Source organism: Bos indicus, chromosome 8 (assembly GCF_029378745.1).
Source record: "Bos indicus isolate NIAB-ARS_2022 breed Sahiwal x Tharparkar chromosome 8, NIAB-ARS_B.indTharparkar_mat_pri_1.0, whole genome shotgun sequence".
NCBI classification, from domain to species: Eukaryota; Metazoa; Chordata; class Mammalia; order Artiodactyla; family Bovidae; genus Bos; species Bos indicus.
The window spans coordinates 10,580,498-10,598,428 of NC_091767.1; the positions used below are offsets into that span (position 1 = coordinate 10,580,498).

At 44.7% G+C, this 17,931-nt stretch overlaps 1 protein-coding gene across 5 annotated transcripts in view; it reads left to right on the forward strand.

Annotated features, from left to right (window-relative positions):
* NUGGC (nuclear GTPase, germinal center associated) overlaps nt 1-17,931 on the forward strand; it is a 48,656-nt gene that overhangs the window by 21,814 nt on the left and 8,911 nt on the right. For 4 of the 5 annotated variants that reach the window (XM_019965836.2, XM_019965837.2, XM_019965835.2 and 1 more), the window contains 6 exons: nt 1,159-1,334; nt 4,211-4,229; nt 4,599-4,688; nt 10,204-10,309; nt 10,679-10,812; nt 15,595-15,759. In XM_019965836.2, the coding sequence (XP_019821395.2) occupies nt 1,159-1,334; nt 4,211-4,229; nt 4,599-4,688; nt 10,204-10,309; nt 10,679-10,812; nt 15,595-15,759 (690 nt within the window). The remainder of the gene's footprint in view (nt 1-1,158; nt 1,335-4,210; nt 4,230-4,598; nt 4,689-10,203; nt 10,310-10,678; nt 10,813-15,594; nt 15,760-17,931) is intronic. The other variant, XM_070794419.1, reaches the window with a different exon arrangement.

Genomic DNA, 17,931 nt, shown 5'->3' on the forward strand with positions numbered 1-17,931 from the left:
CAGTCTGAACAGTTAGAAATGTCTCCGGGCGTTGTCGAAGGTCCACCAATTAAGAACCAGTGGCACAGAGCAAATAATGATTTAGTTAGCAACTCACAAACTTGTCACACCTTTATGTGCAAAGTGCTATTCTGAGGAACCATAAAACAAATTCAATCCTGGAGTTGGATCAGTTTTCCATTTATATGGAGAGATAAGATGGGTAAAACAATACAGTCAGAGAAATGTCACAATTGCTTGTCACATAAAAGTTGTATATTTGATAAAGCGATACCTATGCTATCAAATCATTAAGTTACAATTTCACGTTCAATTCAATCATATGGGTTTCTGGCTCCCTGCTGCCACCTTGTGGTCGTGAGCTGCATATGCAGGGCAAGCCAGACATCAAAATAATGCTTGGCAGTGACAGCTTTGGAATAAACGCATGACCAGGACTAGTTCCAGAAAAAAACAAGACTTCTCCCTAGAGGATGGCTTAGTAAATCAAGCTAGTGAGGGATCTGGGGCTGAAGGTCTGATTTCTTGAATTCTATCAATGACTAATGCCACAAGCATCTATGAAGCTTCTAGTTTGGGCAAGGTGCTGTGTTTGAGGTGCTACGGATTCCAAGCTGAATGATGTGGCCCCTTCCCATCTGGCAGTCTGGGTGGGGAGGTGGGGAGGGGTGCAGAGTGCCAACCCTGTACAGTATAGTAGCTGTACAGTAGCTCTGCCTGAGAAGTACCAGGGCAGGTAAGTACAAGTGCTGTGGGATGCAGAGATGGGGTGACCAACCTAGCCTCAGGTGGCCCTTGGTGATCTCAGAGGGCAAACAGAGGTCAAGGAGAGGTTGTGGCAAGAGCAAAGACCCCAAGATAGATGCGCAACTGACACCCAGGGATGCGCAAGAAGCTCATGTGGCTGCTGCATAGAGAGTGTACGGGCGGGGGTTGGTGAGAGATGGGGCTGGACAGAGAGCTGGGGCAGAGCACGGAGGATGGACATGACACATTAAGGAAACATGTCCAGTATTCTTTTCTGGAGACTCCCATGGACAGAGAAGCCTGGCAGGCTACAGTCCATGGGGTCACAAAGACTTGGACAACTGAGCGACTAACATGCTACAACCGAGGCACCGTGTGTGCTCTTAAACACGCTGTGGTCATGTTTCACAGACCATCGATAAGTGCTCCGTGATCTGGGTGATCAGTGACATTGAAAGGATTTCTGGAGGGAGAGCCCACGAGGACCTTCTGAATGAGAGCATGAAGGCCTGCCAAAGAGGGTTCTGCAGGGACCTGGCCCTGGTGGTCACCAAGAGCGACAAGCTCCACCTGCCGGAATATCTGAGGTACTGCTCTGGGCGTGCAGGGACGCAGGTTTCCCTCTGTGGGTCCCAGGTGCCGTAACTACTGTAACGACAGAGCTTTGACTCATGGGCACTGTGGACTCAGGCAAGTGACCAATGGTGATGAAAAAGATGCCTGGGTGACTTCTGGGCCATCAGGTAGGTTGTCTTGAGAATCTTCCAGAGCAGCTGCTTAATGCCCAAGAGGCTGAATTCTGCATAGCTCCAGGGGCGCCACTCATGAGTCTGAGATGCAAACAGCAGCTCCTGGTGTTTCACAGTGTAATGGACCTGCCTGCCCCCACGGATATGGCAAGCGTAGATGCCCCACAGCTAGGAGACACTTCCTATAACAGTCTGGGTGGTGCAGCTTTGAATTGTTAGATTCTGTTTCAGATTTATTTAGGCCACCACAGCACTGAGTTTCCTGTGTTAGTAGGTTTTCAAGAGTTATGTATTTGATACATAGTGCATATATGTATGTGATTCGCAATCTCCCTATTCATCCCACTTCCCCCTTCCCTGCTTAAAGTCCAGACATTTGTTCTCTGTGTCTGTGTCTATTTCTGCTTTGTGAATAGGTTCATTGGTACCATTTTTCTATTTGTTTTTCTCTGTCTGACTTGCTTCACACACTGTATGATGCTGTCTAAACTGTCCATCAGCAGAGGTCTGCATCTTGACTGGGAGAGGGGTGGGGGCACAGAAAATCCCACCGACAACGAAATGACAAGAAATTAAGATCAGATCAGATCAGATCAGTCACTCAGTCGTGTCCGACTCTTTGCAACCCCGTGAATCACAGCACGCCAGGCCTCCCTGTCCATCACCAACTCCCGGAGTTCACTCAGACTCACATCCATCGAGTCAGTGATGCCATCCAGCCATCTCATCCTCTGTTGTCCCCTTCTCCTCCTGCCCCCAATCCCTCCCAGCATCAGAGTCTTTCCCAATGAGTCAACTCTTCGCATAAGGTGGCCAAAGTACTGGAGTTTCAGCTTCAGCATCATTCCTTCCAAAGATATCCCAGGGCTGATCTCCTTCAGAATGGACTGGTTGGACCTCCTTGCAGTCCAAGGGACTCTCAAGAGTCTTCTCCAACACCACAGTTCAAAAGTATCAATTCTTTGGCGCTCAGCCTTCTTCACAGTCCAACTCTCACATCCATACATGACCACAGGAAAAACCATAGCCTTGACTAGCCGGACCTTTGTTGGCAAAGTCATGTCTCTGCTTTTGAATATGCTATCTAGGTTGGTCATAACTTTCCTTCCAAGGAGTAAGCATCTTTTAATTTCATGGCTGCAGTCACCATCTGCAGTGATTTCAGAGCCCCCAAAAATAAATTCTGACACTGTTTCCACTGTTTCTCCATCTATTTCCCATGAAGTGGTGGGACCGGATGCCATGATCTTCGTTTTCTGAATGTTGAGCTTTAAGCTAACTTTTTCACTCTCCACTTTCACTTTCATCAAGAGGCTTTTTAGCTCTTCTTCACTTTCTGCCATAAGGGTGGTGTCATCTGCATATCTGAGGTTATTGATATTTCTCACGGCAATCTTGATTCCAGCTTGTGTTTCTTCCAGTCCAGCATTTCTCATGATGTGCTCTGCATGTAAGTTAAACAAACAGGATGACAATACACAGCCTTGACGTACTCCTTTTCCTATTTGGAACCAGTCTGTTGTTCCATGTCCAGTTCTAACTGTTGCTTCCTGACCTGCATACAAATTTCTCAAGAGGCAGATCAGGTGTTCTGGTATTCCCATCTCTTTCAGAATTTTCCACAGTTTATTGTGATCCACACAGTCAAAGGCTTTGGCATAGTCAATAAAGCAGAAATAGATGTTTTTTTGGAACTCTCTTGCTTTTTCCATGATCCAGCAGATGTTGGCAATTTGATCTCTGGTTCCTCTGCCTTTTCTAAAACCAGCTTGAACATCAGGAAGTTCACGGTTCACATATTGCTGAAGCCTGGCTTGGAGAATTTTGAGCATTACTTTACTAGTGTGTGAGATGAGTGCAATTGTGTGGTAGTTTGAGCATTCTTTGGCATTGCCTTTCTTTGGGATTGGAATGAAAACTGACCTTTTCCAGTCCTGTGGCCACTGCTGAGTTTTCCAAATTTGCTGGCATATTGAGTGCAGCACTTTCACAGCATCATCTTTCAGGATTTGGAATAGCTCAACTGGAATTCCATCACCTCCACTAGCTTTGTTCGTGGTGATGCTTCCTAAGGCCCACTTGACTTCACATTCCAGGATGTCTGGCTCTAGGTCAATGATCACACCATCGTGATTATCTGGGTCGTGATCTTTTTTGTACAGTTCTTCTGTGTATTCTTGCCATCTCTTCTTAATATCTTCTGCTTCTGTTAGGTCCATACCATTTCTGTCCTTTATCGAGCTCATCTTTGCATGAAATGTTCCTTTGGTATCTCTGATTTTCTTGAAGAGATCCCTAGTCTTTCCCATTCTGTTGTTTTCCTCTATTTCTTTGCATTGATCGCTGAAGAAGGCTTTCTTATCTCTTCTTGCTATTCTTTGGAACTCTGCATTCAGATGTTTATATCTTTCCTTTTCTCCTTTGCTTTTCGCTTCTCTTCTTTTCACAGCTATTTGTAAGGCCTCCCCAGACAGACATTTTGCTTTTTGCATTTCTTTTCTATGGGAATGGTCATGATCCCTGTCTCCTGGACAATGTCATGAACCTCATTCCATAGACATTAAGATACTATTATCAAATGGACCCTGGAGGTGGGCCAGAGCCTTTAGGCTGAAGAAAGAGCTTAGGGAGAGCAACAAAGGCGTGCTTTCAAGGGAAGTCAAGACTGCCGTGATGCATCATGAGATAAGTAATTATTCCATTTTTCATTTCAGGGAAAGAAAAGTGGGAAATGTAAGTATGGACTAATTGTTTTCTTTTTTAAAGCTCGATTGAGAGATAATTGATAGACCAAAGTTCGGACTAGTTATTTTTAAATAATACTTTTTATGACATGGAGAAGGACATGGCAACCCACTCCAGCATTCTTGCCTCGAAAATGCCGTGGACTGAGGAGCCTAGTAAGCTACAGTCCATGGGGTCGCAAAGAGTCGGACACGACTGAGCGACTTCACTTTTTATGACTAGTGTTATATGATTTGAACACCTGCACACCTGTCTGGGTTAAATGAAGAGCAGCCCCCTAAATGTTCATCTTATCCCTTTATTACTCTTGATAACTCTGCATTCTTGGCCATGCTGTTATTTCTTCTTATAATCCAGGAAGCTATTCAAAGTCAGCGAGAAGCTGTTTTAGAAAGAAATGAAATGATAAAGCTACAGAGGAATAAAATTCTCAAGGATAAACTCAAGGTGAGTGAACAGATTCTGCTATGCATTTTTCTGCTTTTCAACCACTCAGACTTTTGAGACACAAGTGCCTGTTTGGGCAAAAGCTTTAAAGTAGACGATATGTCCTACTGATTACTTACTTTGTAACCTTAGGCAAATTACTGTACTTGTCTGAGCCTCCATTTTCTCATCTATAAAGCTGGGAAATAATAATATCTACTGCCTGTGATTGTTGGAAGAATTGAATGAGTATATAGTTTACTGAGAACCATGAGCAGATAAAATCAGGGATTACCATGCAGGTTGAAGCGTGCTTGGCTAGAGGGATGCAGAGGGGCTGTGGGAACTCAGAGGAAGGATCCTCAGTCATGCTGGCAGTTGGGGTAGGTGATGCTGAGAAGTTCAGGGAAAACTCCTCAGCCTCTTGAGCAGAATTTTAAAGAACCAGTAGTCTTGGGTGAGGAGAAGTAATAGGAGAAAGGGCATTCGAGACAGAAGGAAGAACGTGATTGAAAAAAATCTGCTACGCTGGGTGAACTACAGGCAAATAGGTTTGAACAGCTAAACAAAGGCCATATGCTGTGTTGGGATATAAGGTCTGAGCTCTGTTTTTCAAGTTTGAGTAATTGGTCTGTGGGAATCTTGGTGTTCCTCAAGTTATTTTTATTATTCTGTTACTAAAATAGTTGCAAACATAAAACTCCTTCCTGTAAGAGTCTTATGCAACCTTAAACCTGAAACCAACTTGAAGATAAAATATAAAGAAAACAACCTCAATGTTAGATGTGATAGGTGAGGTGGCTTTGCTGAAACTCAATCTCCAGGGCTGGGTTTAATAGGAAAAGCATATGGCCTTGCGGCCAGTTCTATAGTTAACTGCTTTCTGTATTTTGACTTCAATTATTGTGATGCAGAAAATGTCTGGTGTACAATGTGGAACTGAAAATTGCAGAGCTTTTGTTTCTAATTCAGAATAATCAGACCTCATACATAAGCCAAGGTCTTCTACCAGGCAATTTTTGAATGCTGATTTTAATGAGGCAGTAACTCAGAAGAGCTGTTCTTGTTCTCATTAATTGTGGAGGACATAATTATATTGTTTCTGGAAGTAGAAACATAAAATATTGGGTTGGCCAAAAAGTTCGTTTGGGTTTTCGTACCATCTTATGGAAAAACCCGAACGAACTTTTTGGCCAACCCAATACCTCAATTTACAATTCATGATTATATTTAGTGCTAATAAATGTGGCAAACTGGTGTGTATGAGATAGGGTCTGTGAAAAATGTCAGCTTGCAGGATGCCTATGGTTCTGACTCTTAATTGCACAAGTTCTTTGAGGTTTGCACACCTACCCCTCTGATGGCTACCTAACACCTTCATTCTCCAGACACCTTTTTTTCAGTTTGAATTGTTGTGAAACCTTTACTTGTCCTGCAGGCCTTCATTTGGAGCATATTTAATTTAGCCATGGAAAAAATGAGGCAGAATTTGATTATATAGCCATTCATAGAAATGTGTATGCTTATTTTTTTAATTACAAAAATGAAAATTAGAAAAAAATATTTATGGAAAAGACAGACTCCTGGGACTACATTTTTTTTATCTCAATTTGGAAATATTTTAGAAAGGTGATTTTCTCAGTATGGAGAACATGTGCGTGCTAAGTCACTCAGTCGTGTCCGACTCTCTGCGACCCTATGGACCATAGCCTGCCAGGCTCCTCTGTCTATGGGATTCTCCAGCCAAGAATACTGGAGTGGGTAGCCATCCCCTTTTCCAAGAGATCTTCCCAACCTAGGGACTGAACCCACGCCTCTTACGTTTCCTGCGTTGGCAGGCGGGTTCTTTACCGCTCCTGCCACCTGGGAAGCCCAGTAGGGAGAATGGATAGTGGGAAGAGGGGCTGGTGAGGACTGGAGGTAGAGAGATCAGCTTAGGAGGCTTTTTCTGTAATCTAGGTGGTGTTACAAAAATAAAAATAGGAGTGATAAGAACCTGAGTCAGGCAGTAACCACAGAAACAGAGCAGACGAGATGCATTCAGGAGCCAAGAGGGAGTTCCGTTCCACAGCTCAGGATGGCTAACTGTATGTGGCAGGCAAGAGAGAGCTGGGTTTTGATGTTCAGGCATGCCTTTTGAGCGATTGTTATGCAGTATTTTGCCTTTGTTTTTGCAAACCTGTAAAGAAAACCTGCACCACTGTTCCTGTGCTCCTGTGTGTCCCTCTTTTTAACTTGCACACAATTACCATGCTCACACTTCTGACCGCAGACGTGTGGCGTTTTCCCCACACTGAACAATTCTCCCTGATCTCAGCTGGGTGCCTTACAGTTTAACTCAGTTGGACATTGCCTACTTGGAGAGAGGGCTTCCGAGGTGGCTCAGTGGTATAGAACCGCCTGCCGATGCAGGAGATGTGGGTTTGATCCCTGGGTCAGGAAAATCCCCTGGAAGAGGAAAGGGCAACCCACTCCAGTATCCTTGTCTGAGAAATCCCACGGACAGAGGAACCTGGCAGGTTAAAGTCCATGGGGTTGCCAGACAGCTGGACACGGCTAAACAACAACCTGGAGATAGCATCAGACCCCACAGGTTAAGGGTTTAGTCCCACAAGACTGCCCCCACTTCAGATATGGATCCCAAGAAGTAGGTCCCCAGGTTACGCACTGCTTCTGACTTCATCACAAATTGGTTCCTATGACTTCCTCTCCCTTGGATTCAGTTATTTGCAAGAATAGCTCACAGAACTCAGTGGATCAATTACTCACATTTACCAGTTTATTACCTAATAAAGAATTTGATATAAATGAACAGCCAGATCAAGATATACATAGGGTAAGCTCTGGGAGGCTCCCCAGGAACAGAGCTTCAGTCCCATTAAATTGGGGTGCATTGCTCTCCAAGTATGTGGATGTCTTCACCAACCTGGAAGTTCTCTGAACCCTATGTTATTGGGAATTTATGTAGACATGATCAATTATGAACTACATTTCCAGCTCCTCTCTCCTCTCTGGAGAAAGGAGGTATGTGCTTAGAAATCCCAAGGGATTCGGGAGTTCTTTGCCGGGAACTGGGGTCAAAGACTAAATTTTAGAATGAAAGATTCTCCCAACACCTCTTTGTATAAGGGTCTCAGGAGCCCTGTGTCAGGAATTCAGGGCAGAAGCTGACAGACAGACAGACACAGAGACAGATATTATTTCACAATACCTTCTTGTTTTACTCAGTTTATAGATCATATGAACTCATTGCTTTTCACAGAATTATTGTGTTCTGTTTGATGTTCAAGTTCACATGCTGGCCAATGGAAGCCCTTAATTTAAGCTGAATCCTTTCAGCATCAGACATTAAAAATCAATATCCTCATATCAATAACCTCAGATATGCAGATGACACCACCCTAATGGCAGAAAGCGAGGAGGAACTAAAGAATGTTTTGATGAAGATGGAAGAAGACAGTGAATAAAAACTGGCTTAAAACCCAGCATTCAAAAAACTAACATCACGGCAGGCAGTTTCATCACTTCATGGCAAATAGATGGGGAAACAATGGAAACAGTGACAGGCTTTATTTTCTTGGGCTCCAAAATCACTGAAGATGGTGACTGCAGCCATGAAATTAAAAGACGCTTGCTCCTTGGAATAAAAGCTATGACAAGCCTAGACAGCATATTAAAAAGCAGAGACATTACTTTGCTGACAAAGGTCCATCTAGTCAAGGCTATGGTTTTTAAAGTAGTCACGTATGGATGTGAGAGTTGGACTATAAAGAAAGCTGAATGCTGAAGAATTGATGCTTCTGAACTGTGGTGTTGGAGAAGACTCTTGAGAGTTCCTTGGACAGCAAGGAGATCAAACCAGTCAATCTGAAAGGAAATCAGTCCTAAATATTCACTGGAAGGACTGATGCTGAAGCTGAAGCTTCAATACTTTAGCCACTTGATGCGAAGAGCCAACTCATTTGAAAAGACACTGATCCCGGGAAAGATCTGCTGGGCAGAGAAGGGGGCGACAGAGGATGAGATGGTTGAATGGCATCACTGACTGAATGGATGTGAGTTTGAGCCAGGTCCGGGAGATAGTGAAGGACAGGGAAGCCTGGCATCCTGCAGTCCATGGGGTCTCAAAGAGTCGGATGGTACTTAGCAACTAAAAACAACAAGACGTTATAAAACTATCTTTGCTCCCTTGCAGCAAGTTTATATTCAGACCAATTTTTTTTTCTCTGTCCCAAAACATGGACCTATTACTATAAAAGAAACTTGGGTTTCTTTTAGTGAACGAGTGAGTGAAAATTGCTTAGTCATGTCTGACTCTTTGCTACCCCATGGACTATACAGTCCATGAATCCATGGAATTCTCCAGGCCAAAATACTGGAGTGGGTAGCCGTTCCCTTCTCCAGGGTATCTTCCCAACCCAGTGATCTAACCCAGGCTTCCCGCATTGCAGGTGGATTCTTTATCAGCTGAGCCACCAGGAAAGCCCAAGAGTAGAGAATAATATTAAAAATGAAGGTTAGGGTGCAAGGAGTGCATATCAAAATGTTCATACAAGTAAAAGAAGTAGACAGGGTGTTATCACTGCAAAATGATTTAAGTGACAAAGCTAGATTTTTTAAAAAATGGGGTTACAACTAATTCAAAAAGATATATGCACCCCAGTGTTCACCGCAGCATTATTTATAGTTGCCAAGACATGGAAACAATCTAAGTGGCCATCAGCAGATGAATGGCTGAGTAATATTCTGCTCTCTGTGTGTGTATGTGTGTGTATATATATATACACACATATACATATCAGATCAGATCAGTTCAGTCGCTCAGTCATGTCTGACTCTTTGCAATCCCATGAATCGCAGCACGCCAGGCCTCCCTGTCCATCACCAACTCCTGGAGTTCACTCAGACTCATGTCCATCCAGTCAGTGATGCCATCCAGCCATCTCATCCTCTGTCGTCCCCTTCTCCTCTTGCCCCCAAACCCTCCCAGCATCAGAGTCTTTTCCAATGAGTCAACTCTTCGCATGAGGTGGCCAAAGTACTGGAGTTTCAGCTTTAGCATCATTCCTTCCAAAGAAATTCCAGAGCTGATCTCCTTCAGAATGGACTGGTTGGATCTATACAGCACATCTTCATCCATTCATAGGACTTCTATGAACATTGGGGAGCACATATCTTTTGGAATTAGAGTTTTCTCCAGATACATGCCCAGGAGTGGGATTGCTGGATCCCATGGTAACTCTTGTTGTTTTAAAGAGTTTTTTTAAATACACTTCTGAACTATTTTCTGTATACATTTCCATATACAAAAATAGAATTGCTATTTTTTTAACTCTGCAGAGAATCTCTGCAACAATGTCCTCACGACCCCTGACCTTGCGAGGGGGACAGATGGGAACATCTGACCTTTTACGGGGCTCGTGCAGAACGGAAAGTGGATGAGCTCAAGTTTGCTGACGGCTCTGGTGAAGCGGGTGCATGGCTGCCTTTGTGGCAGCTGAGTGATTCTGTTCCCTGTGTGCCTCTCTCATTCCAGAGAAAACTGCCAGCTGACTCCAGAGTTCTGGAAGCCTCTGAGTTGGTGTACACGGTCAGCGCCCAGGAGTACTGGCAGCAGGCGGTCCTCACCGAGGAGGAAACTGGTAACTTATATAAATACATATATTTTTATCTCACTCACTAAAATTCTCAAGAATAAGCTTGGCATGCTGAGTTTCCCATCCTAGAACTTTCTGTGCCAGTTTCCAGTTTGCCAGTTTCCACACCTACGAGCAAATATGTGTGTGTTTCTGCATTGTTGTGGTTCCTGATGCTTCACTGCTGACCTCCCATCTGTAGTCGCTGATCCTAGACTGGGGGAGACAGAAAGGTTGGTTTCATGAGCATTCCACCCCCAGAGGACCTCAACTGAAGTTGATTCAGACTGCCATCCTGATCTGTTCATTTTCATGAATGCTGTTTCCTATGAACTCTGGCCTTTTCAAACTGTTTGTGTTGCCTGTGAATTCCAGAAATCCCCAAGCTAAGAGAGTATATCAGGAGAAGGCTCTTGGATAAGAAGAAGAGGACGGTGACCAAGTATGTCACTGAAGCTTTTGGCTTGTTGCTCCTCACAGACAGTTTCAGCTGTACAGACCACATGCAGGTATGCTGGGAGTCTTCTTCCCGACTTGGGGATCAAACCTACATTGGCAGGCGGATTCTTTACCATTGAGCCACCGGGAAAGCTCAGCTTATTCCAGCAAAAGAAGACACATCTCTCCTACCATTAAACACAGTCTACCTGATTCAAGTCTCAGGAGAGTTTAAAGTGACTATTTTTAACTTTCCCTCTCTGCCTATCTGTCACAAGTGAAAAAAGAAAAAAAAAAAAAAAAAAGATCAAACATTCTCTTCTTTCCTTACTCAAAGGTTACAATGTTAACCCTCAGATTATTTTCTTTAGACCCTATGAGTTTAGGGTGTTCCTCTGGTCAGAGAAGAAAAGTCATTCCAAGTTAATTCTCTAACTTGGTAAGAGGAAGGGTTCTGCCCAGGCTGGGAGGCAAAGGACGCACAGCCCAGGGGTCTCCCCACTCATGGCTGCCCCGCGCCAGGGGTCTCTGTTCACGGTGCTGAAAGCCTTCCCACCCCTCTGCCTGCCTTTGTGCGCTCGGTCGTGTCTGAGTCTTTGCGACCCCATGGCCTAGCCTGCCAGGCTCCTCTGTCTACCAGATTCTCCAGGCAAAAATACTGGAATGGAGTGGGTAGCCGTTCCCTTCTCCAGGGGATCTTCCTGACCCAGGGATCGAATCTGCCCACATTGCAGGCAGATTCTTCACTGTCGAGCCACCAGGGAAGCCCCTGGCCTGCCTCTGAGTTATCTGCCAAATGCAGATGATGCCCACTGACTCCCTTACTACAGCAAGCTCTGAATTAACAGCCTTTGGACGTTCTTATTTGGTTGGTGTTTCTTTATTTCCATACTTGCTGTCATCTATCATATTTGCTCAGCCAAGCTGTCTGACCTGTTATTACATAGAAAAGGGAAGGGGTAGAGCCATGTACAATCGCGTTGGTCCCGATAACATGGGACAGTCAACCTGGGAGGGCCCAGTGGAGGGACTAGCTGAGGCAGCTGGTCTGGACATGACTTCAATGTGAAAAGTGAGCAATGTTGACTCTTAAACAATATTTTATTTATTTGGCTGTGCCAGGTCTTCATTATGGCATGTGGAATGTAGTTCTCCAGCCAGGGATCAAACCCGGGCCCCCTGCTTTGGGAGCTTAATCCAGGGAGCCACAGGGAAGATCCGCAATGTCAACTTTTAATAGTCCATGCTGCTGCTGCTAAGTCGCGTCAGTCGTGTCCGACTCTGTGTGACCCCATAGACGGCAGCCCACCAGGCTCCCCCGTCCCTGAGATTCTCCAGGCAAGAACACTGGAGTGGGTTGCCATTTCCTCCTCCAGTGCATGAAAGTGAAAAGTGAAAGTGAAGTCGCTCAGTTGCTCAGTTGTGTCCGACCTCTAGCGACCCCATGGACTGCAGCCTACCAGGCTCCTCTGTCCATGGGATTTTCCAGGCAAGAGGACTGGAGTGGGGTGCCATTGCCTTCTCCCATAGTCCATGCAGTGTTGGTCAAATATCTTTGTTGTTGTCGTTTAGTCACTCAGTCGTGTCTGACTCTTTGAGACTCCACACCAGGCTTCCCTGTCCTTCACTATCTCCTGGAGCTTGCTCAAACCCTCGTCCATTGAGTCGGTGATGCCATCCAACCATCTCATCCTCTGTCGTCCCCTTCTCCTCCTGCCCTCCCTCTTTCCCAGCATCCCTCCCTCTTTTCCATTTTAGAAATTCTACATAAAAAGTGCCAAATAGAGCAAGATTCACCATCTTTTCCCTCATATTTCTTACTCTGTGTTTTGTTCTAGTTCTGTGAAAACAAGAAAAAAAAAAACAAAAAACACACCTTTCTGGAATTTGAGATTTTCTATTTTGACTTTTGTCCTCTGAAATACTAGTGAAGGTTTTGACATTCCAACTTCCCGAAAAAATTCTTCGGGGTGAAAGTTGCCTTGCTGCCCAGCCAAAGATTGCTTTTGGAAGTGCTGATGGAAAATGAATCAGATGCGGTGCTGTGTGTGGTTGGTTTGCTTGATACACACCGCGACAAAGCCTTCTGCAGTCCAAGCTGGAGATATGGAAGTTCAGCCTCAGTTCTCTCCCTGTATCCAGACTCTAGGCGACAGAAGACACAGAGGCGGGGGCTGGCTGGAATTCTATCCTAGCCTTTTAGAGGGGTTGCCAGCAGCCTTCCTCAAAATTCTTTGGCCTCACATATCGGTCTCAACCTTACTTCTTTGATCGAAAGTTGGAAGGCCAGAGTTTTGTCAGTTCCTTTGTATGCGGGGCGGGGGTGGGAACACCTAAAATTGTATGTGATGGACCAGTTTTTTTAAGATTGTGACTCAAACTCAAAAATTAGAGAATAATTATTTTATTTTATATTTTTAAAATTAATTAATTTCATTTTTGGTTGTGCTGGGTCTTCACAGCCGTGCACTGGCGTTTGTCTAGGTGTGGCAAGCAAGGGTACGCTCTTAGTTGGGGTGTGAAGGCTTTCCGTTGAGTGGCTTCTCTTGGGGTTCCCAGGCCCCAGAGCACCGGCTATAGTAGTTGTGGTGCTCGGGCTTAGTTGCTCTGTGGCCTGTGGAATCTTCTCAGACCAGGGATTAACCCCATGTCCCCTGCATTGGCAGGTGGATTCTCAACCACCGGACCCCCAGAAAAGTCCAGTTACTGTTTTTAAATGAACAGGGATCTCACCTTTATTTTTACAAATCAATAGGAAGTTGATTATGACAATCTCAATGCTGAATGAGTCCTGCATTTATTCATTGTAGATGTCAGCCTTTTTCCCTTTTTTTATTCCCAGCTTTTTCATTCCCAGCCCTTCTGCTTCTTATCTTTCTTTCCTTCTTCAATAAAGATTCGTTGAGAGTGAGCCATTGTGAGAATCTTGCCTGCTGCGTTCCCTTTCATGACTTCTTTCTTCTTTCATTTGCTTACCAGCGACACCACAAATTTCAAAGAACCCAGCAAGCACTCTGAGAAAAAAGTCCTGCTTATAGAATTCTGGGGCTTCCCTCGTGGCTCAGGTGGTAAAGAATCTGTCTGCAACACAGGAGACCGGAGTTCGATCCCTAGGTCAGGAAGATCACCTGGAGAAGGGAATCGCAACCCACTCCAGTATTCTTACCTGGAGAATTCCATGGACAGAGGAGCCTGGTGAGCTACAGCATAGAATTCTAACTAGTGAAAACTCTGAAACTTCCCAGGGCATGCCTGAAATGGGATAGTTTCCATAGAGTTCTGAAACTCATCTATTCTGAGACTCAGAATGTAGAAGTTTGAGGCTATTTTCAGGATCATTCAGCTCCATTCCACTTAGTTCACAGACAATGCCCTTGAGGATTCAGGGATGATAAGTCATCCATGGAAACTCTCACCTCAATGCAAGAGCTGTTTCTGTCATCCGGTTTGGAATAGAATTTAAAATCCTATGCTATCCAGCCATTTCTCCATGCCACTCACTCATTCCACAAACGTATATGGACTGCACTCCCCGTGCCATGCCTGGAGTAAACAAGCACGAATAACAGTCTGTCTCCTCAGCAGGGTCCTGGCCCAGAGCAGGGAGACACATGGCCTGAGGGAGATACAGCACAGCAGGGGTGTGCCAAGTGCAACGGGAGCCCAGGCAAGGGCACCCCAACTCTGCTCACCCCAACTCTGCTGGGGAGTCAGGGACAGCGTGACATGAGAAGTGCCTTTTGAACTTTTTCTGGGAGGACAAGAACGTGGGCAGAGCCTGTGCACAGCCAGAAGGATGGCACATTTGGGGAACGGCAGCAAGTTCATGGGCAGCTACACGGGAGGACCTTTTGGGCAAAGAGAGAGCTGGCGATGCTGGAGAAATTGGTTGAGTTCTGGCCAAGAAGGGCCTTAAGTGCTGAGCTAAGGAGTGTGGCTTCTTTCCACTGCAGGTGGACACTGCATGGTCTCCAGGGTTCTCATACAGGGGCAGGCACTACAAAGTTCCCAGTTTGGAACCTAGAGGTCAAGACAGCCTCTGGTGGTCACTCCCTTGTATATCTGAACTGACATTTCTTCCCTGATTAGGCTGTTCTCCTTTGAAGCAGGAACCAAGTCTTTATTTTAGTGGTCCTATAGCTCTGTTATTTATTCCAGAAGGTCACTGTTAGCCTGGGACTTGATAGAAGCATAGAATCCCAGGTGCTCGGGTTTGAACCAACTTGCCCAGTGAGTTCTATGCACATTTTTTCTCACACAAATTTGAGAAATCCTATCCTCCCAAACTGCACCAAGTTCATTAAATATCTGTCAAATCAGATGTCATTGGAAAACATCTCTTTTAATAATGGCTGGATTTTTAAAAATATTTACTCTTTCCAATAGCCTAGTGGATTATACCACTAAAATAAGTTGTAGGAGGCATATATTTGTTCTGTTCTCCAATCTCACAAGTGGCTTCCCCGGTGGCTCAGATGGTAAAGAATCTGCTGCCAGTGTAGAAGATTAAGGTTTGACCATTGGGTTAGGAAGAGCTCCTAGAGAAGGAAATGGCAACTCACTCCAGTATTCATGCCTTGGAAATCCCAAGGACAGAAGAGCCTGGCAGGAGACAGTCCATGGGGTTGCAAAGAGTCAGACACAACTTAGAGACTAAGCACATACGTGTGCCAATCCCACAAAACTTAAGGAGATCTGTGGACTGGAGGATGCTTTACTGGGCGATGGGGCGAAGTCCACTGTGGGTGATTAGCTCAAGCTCAATCTGCACAGGCTCAGAGGAAGCAGACCTGGAAAAGCCGATGCCTATAGGGAGGGCATAGCCTCACGCTCCTGATGGTCCTTGTCCCTAGAATGAATACTTGCACATGAGTGGCCTGCGGAGATTTGTGGAAGAGAAGATACAGTTGCTGGAGAAGGCCATTGACCAGTGTTTCGCCCACATAGCGCGGCCCCTGCAAGAAGGGATCTGGAACGCCAGGAGTTCCTACCGACGCATCCTTGGGGCGTGCCTGGTGGTGAGTGACCCCCTAAAGGGAAAAACCATGATATTTGGTGAGGTCTGTCTGATCCCTTGCCTACTTTTCTACTATCCCATTGCTTTCCAGAGAAATAAAGAGCTAGAAGAGATTGGGAGAGAGTGAAAATTGCACACAGGAAAGCATATTGAGTAACTGTTTGACTATGCGTTGCAAGGACGCAGGGAAAGGTACATGGTTAGGGGGACTTAGGATCTGAGGGTCTTGCTTTGAATGCCAGCCCCACCAAACACCCTTTCTGTAGGCCTGGGTGAGGCCCTAAACCCACTTAAGCCTGTTGGATTTTTCTTCTATAAAATGGGGATGATAAATACTTGTCTAGTCTGTTTCACAGGGTTGATGTAAGTATCAATTAGATACACAATAAGAAAGCATCCTGTAATCTCTCACTTGGCGTACAAATTGTTGTTTTATCTTTTAATTAGTTATGCGTGGTTTCTAAGGGATGGCTAGGAGGAGGAGATGGTTAGATAGCATCACCGACTCAACAGACATGAATTTGAGTGAACTCTGGGAGATAGTGGAGGATAGAGGAGTCTGGTGTGCTGCAGTCCATGGGGCTGCAGAATCAGACACGACTTAGCAACTGAACAACAAGGGATGGGAGATAAGAAATGTGTATTGTTGTTTAAGCCATGAAGTTTGGGGTAACTGGTTTCATAGCAATAGGTAACTAAGTGACCCTAGGGAGAACTGTTTCCATAGGATGGTAGAAGATCCCAGATCAAAACAGTGAATGAGTAAGTGGGTGCTGAGCAAGTGAAGGCAGGAAGTGGGGACCAGTCCTCTGAGATGACGTACCTGGGGAGGAAGGAGCAGCATCAGGTATCTTCAGCTGTCACTAGGGCTCTATCCTAGGAACTATCCCCTCTCTCCTTAGCCCTTCAATGGCTTCTTTCTCTGGACTAGACACACCTGGGCAGTTCCTATTGGATAAGCAACTTGCCTTTGTGATCAGACATTTGGGCAGATATGTATATACTAACATCATAACGTTATATGATATAGTAAAATAACCTAAATGTCTAGTGATAAGAGAATGGTTAAGTGCATTATGATGCATCCATATGATATTATGTGGTTGTTAAAATATTTTTTGGAAGTATTTGCAATGAATTCAGGAAATGCTCATTTTATAATATTAGGAGAAATGGCAGAATATTAAAATACAGATAGCTAGACAGGATAGATAGATGTGGGTAGATATAGTATGCTGCCAGTTGTACCATGCTACAACAGCCATTAACTTAAAATATATTCTCCTAAAACATAGGTCACTGATTAATGATCACAAGTGCTTCCCTGGTGGCTCAGATGGTAAAAGAATCTGCCTGCAATGCAGGAGACCTGGGTTCAATCCCTGGGTCGGGAAGATCCCCTGGAGGAGGAAATGGCAACCCACTCCAGTATTCTTGCCTGGGAAATCCCCATGGACTGAGGCGCCTGGAGGGCTACAGTCCATGGGGTTGCAAAGAGTCAGACACAACTGAGCAACTAAATAACTACAACGCCGATCACAAGGCCCTCTACTGACATTCTGGTCAGTGCTAACATATTTTATATTCTCTTATTCTTCTACTGAGAATCACCATGCGGCTAAAATCTGTTGACTCTAAAAGCTCTAGCTTCATAATAATTTTTTTTCTTCTCATTTGTGAATTTATGTTTCTGGGAAAAATATGACAAAGATATACACATCAAATCACATTTTATCAAATATTTAATAAAAAATATAAAACTCTGGGCTGTGCTTGGAAAATCTGAAACATACTTGCAGTGGAGTCAGAGCACATTTGTATTTAAGAACTGCTCATTTAACACATGTTTACCAAGCATGACATATGCCAGGACCAGACGGTGAGGACGTCATGATGGATGAGACGCTGGGCTTAATCTCAACCAGCTGATGATCCATCGAAGCAGCCTGATGAGTAAAGAGACAAATGTGAAGCTGCTGTATGTGAGCAAAGACAGTAGAGGATGCTTTGGGAGCTCAGAGTGGAAGCTCCTGCTGACCAGAGGTGTGACTGCTATCCTCTTGTGTAGCTTAATAATGACTAGCTTAATTGGAAGATCATGTCTCTACTCTTCCCAGTAATTCTTGCTTACAGTGTTTGGGATCTAGACTAAAACATCCCCAATAGATCCTAA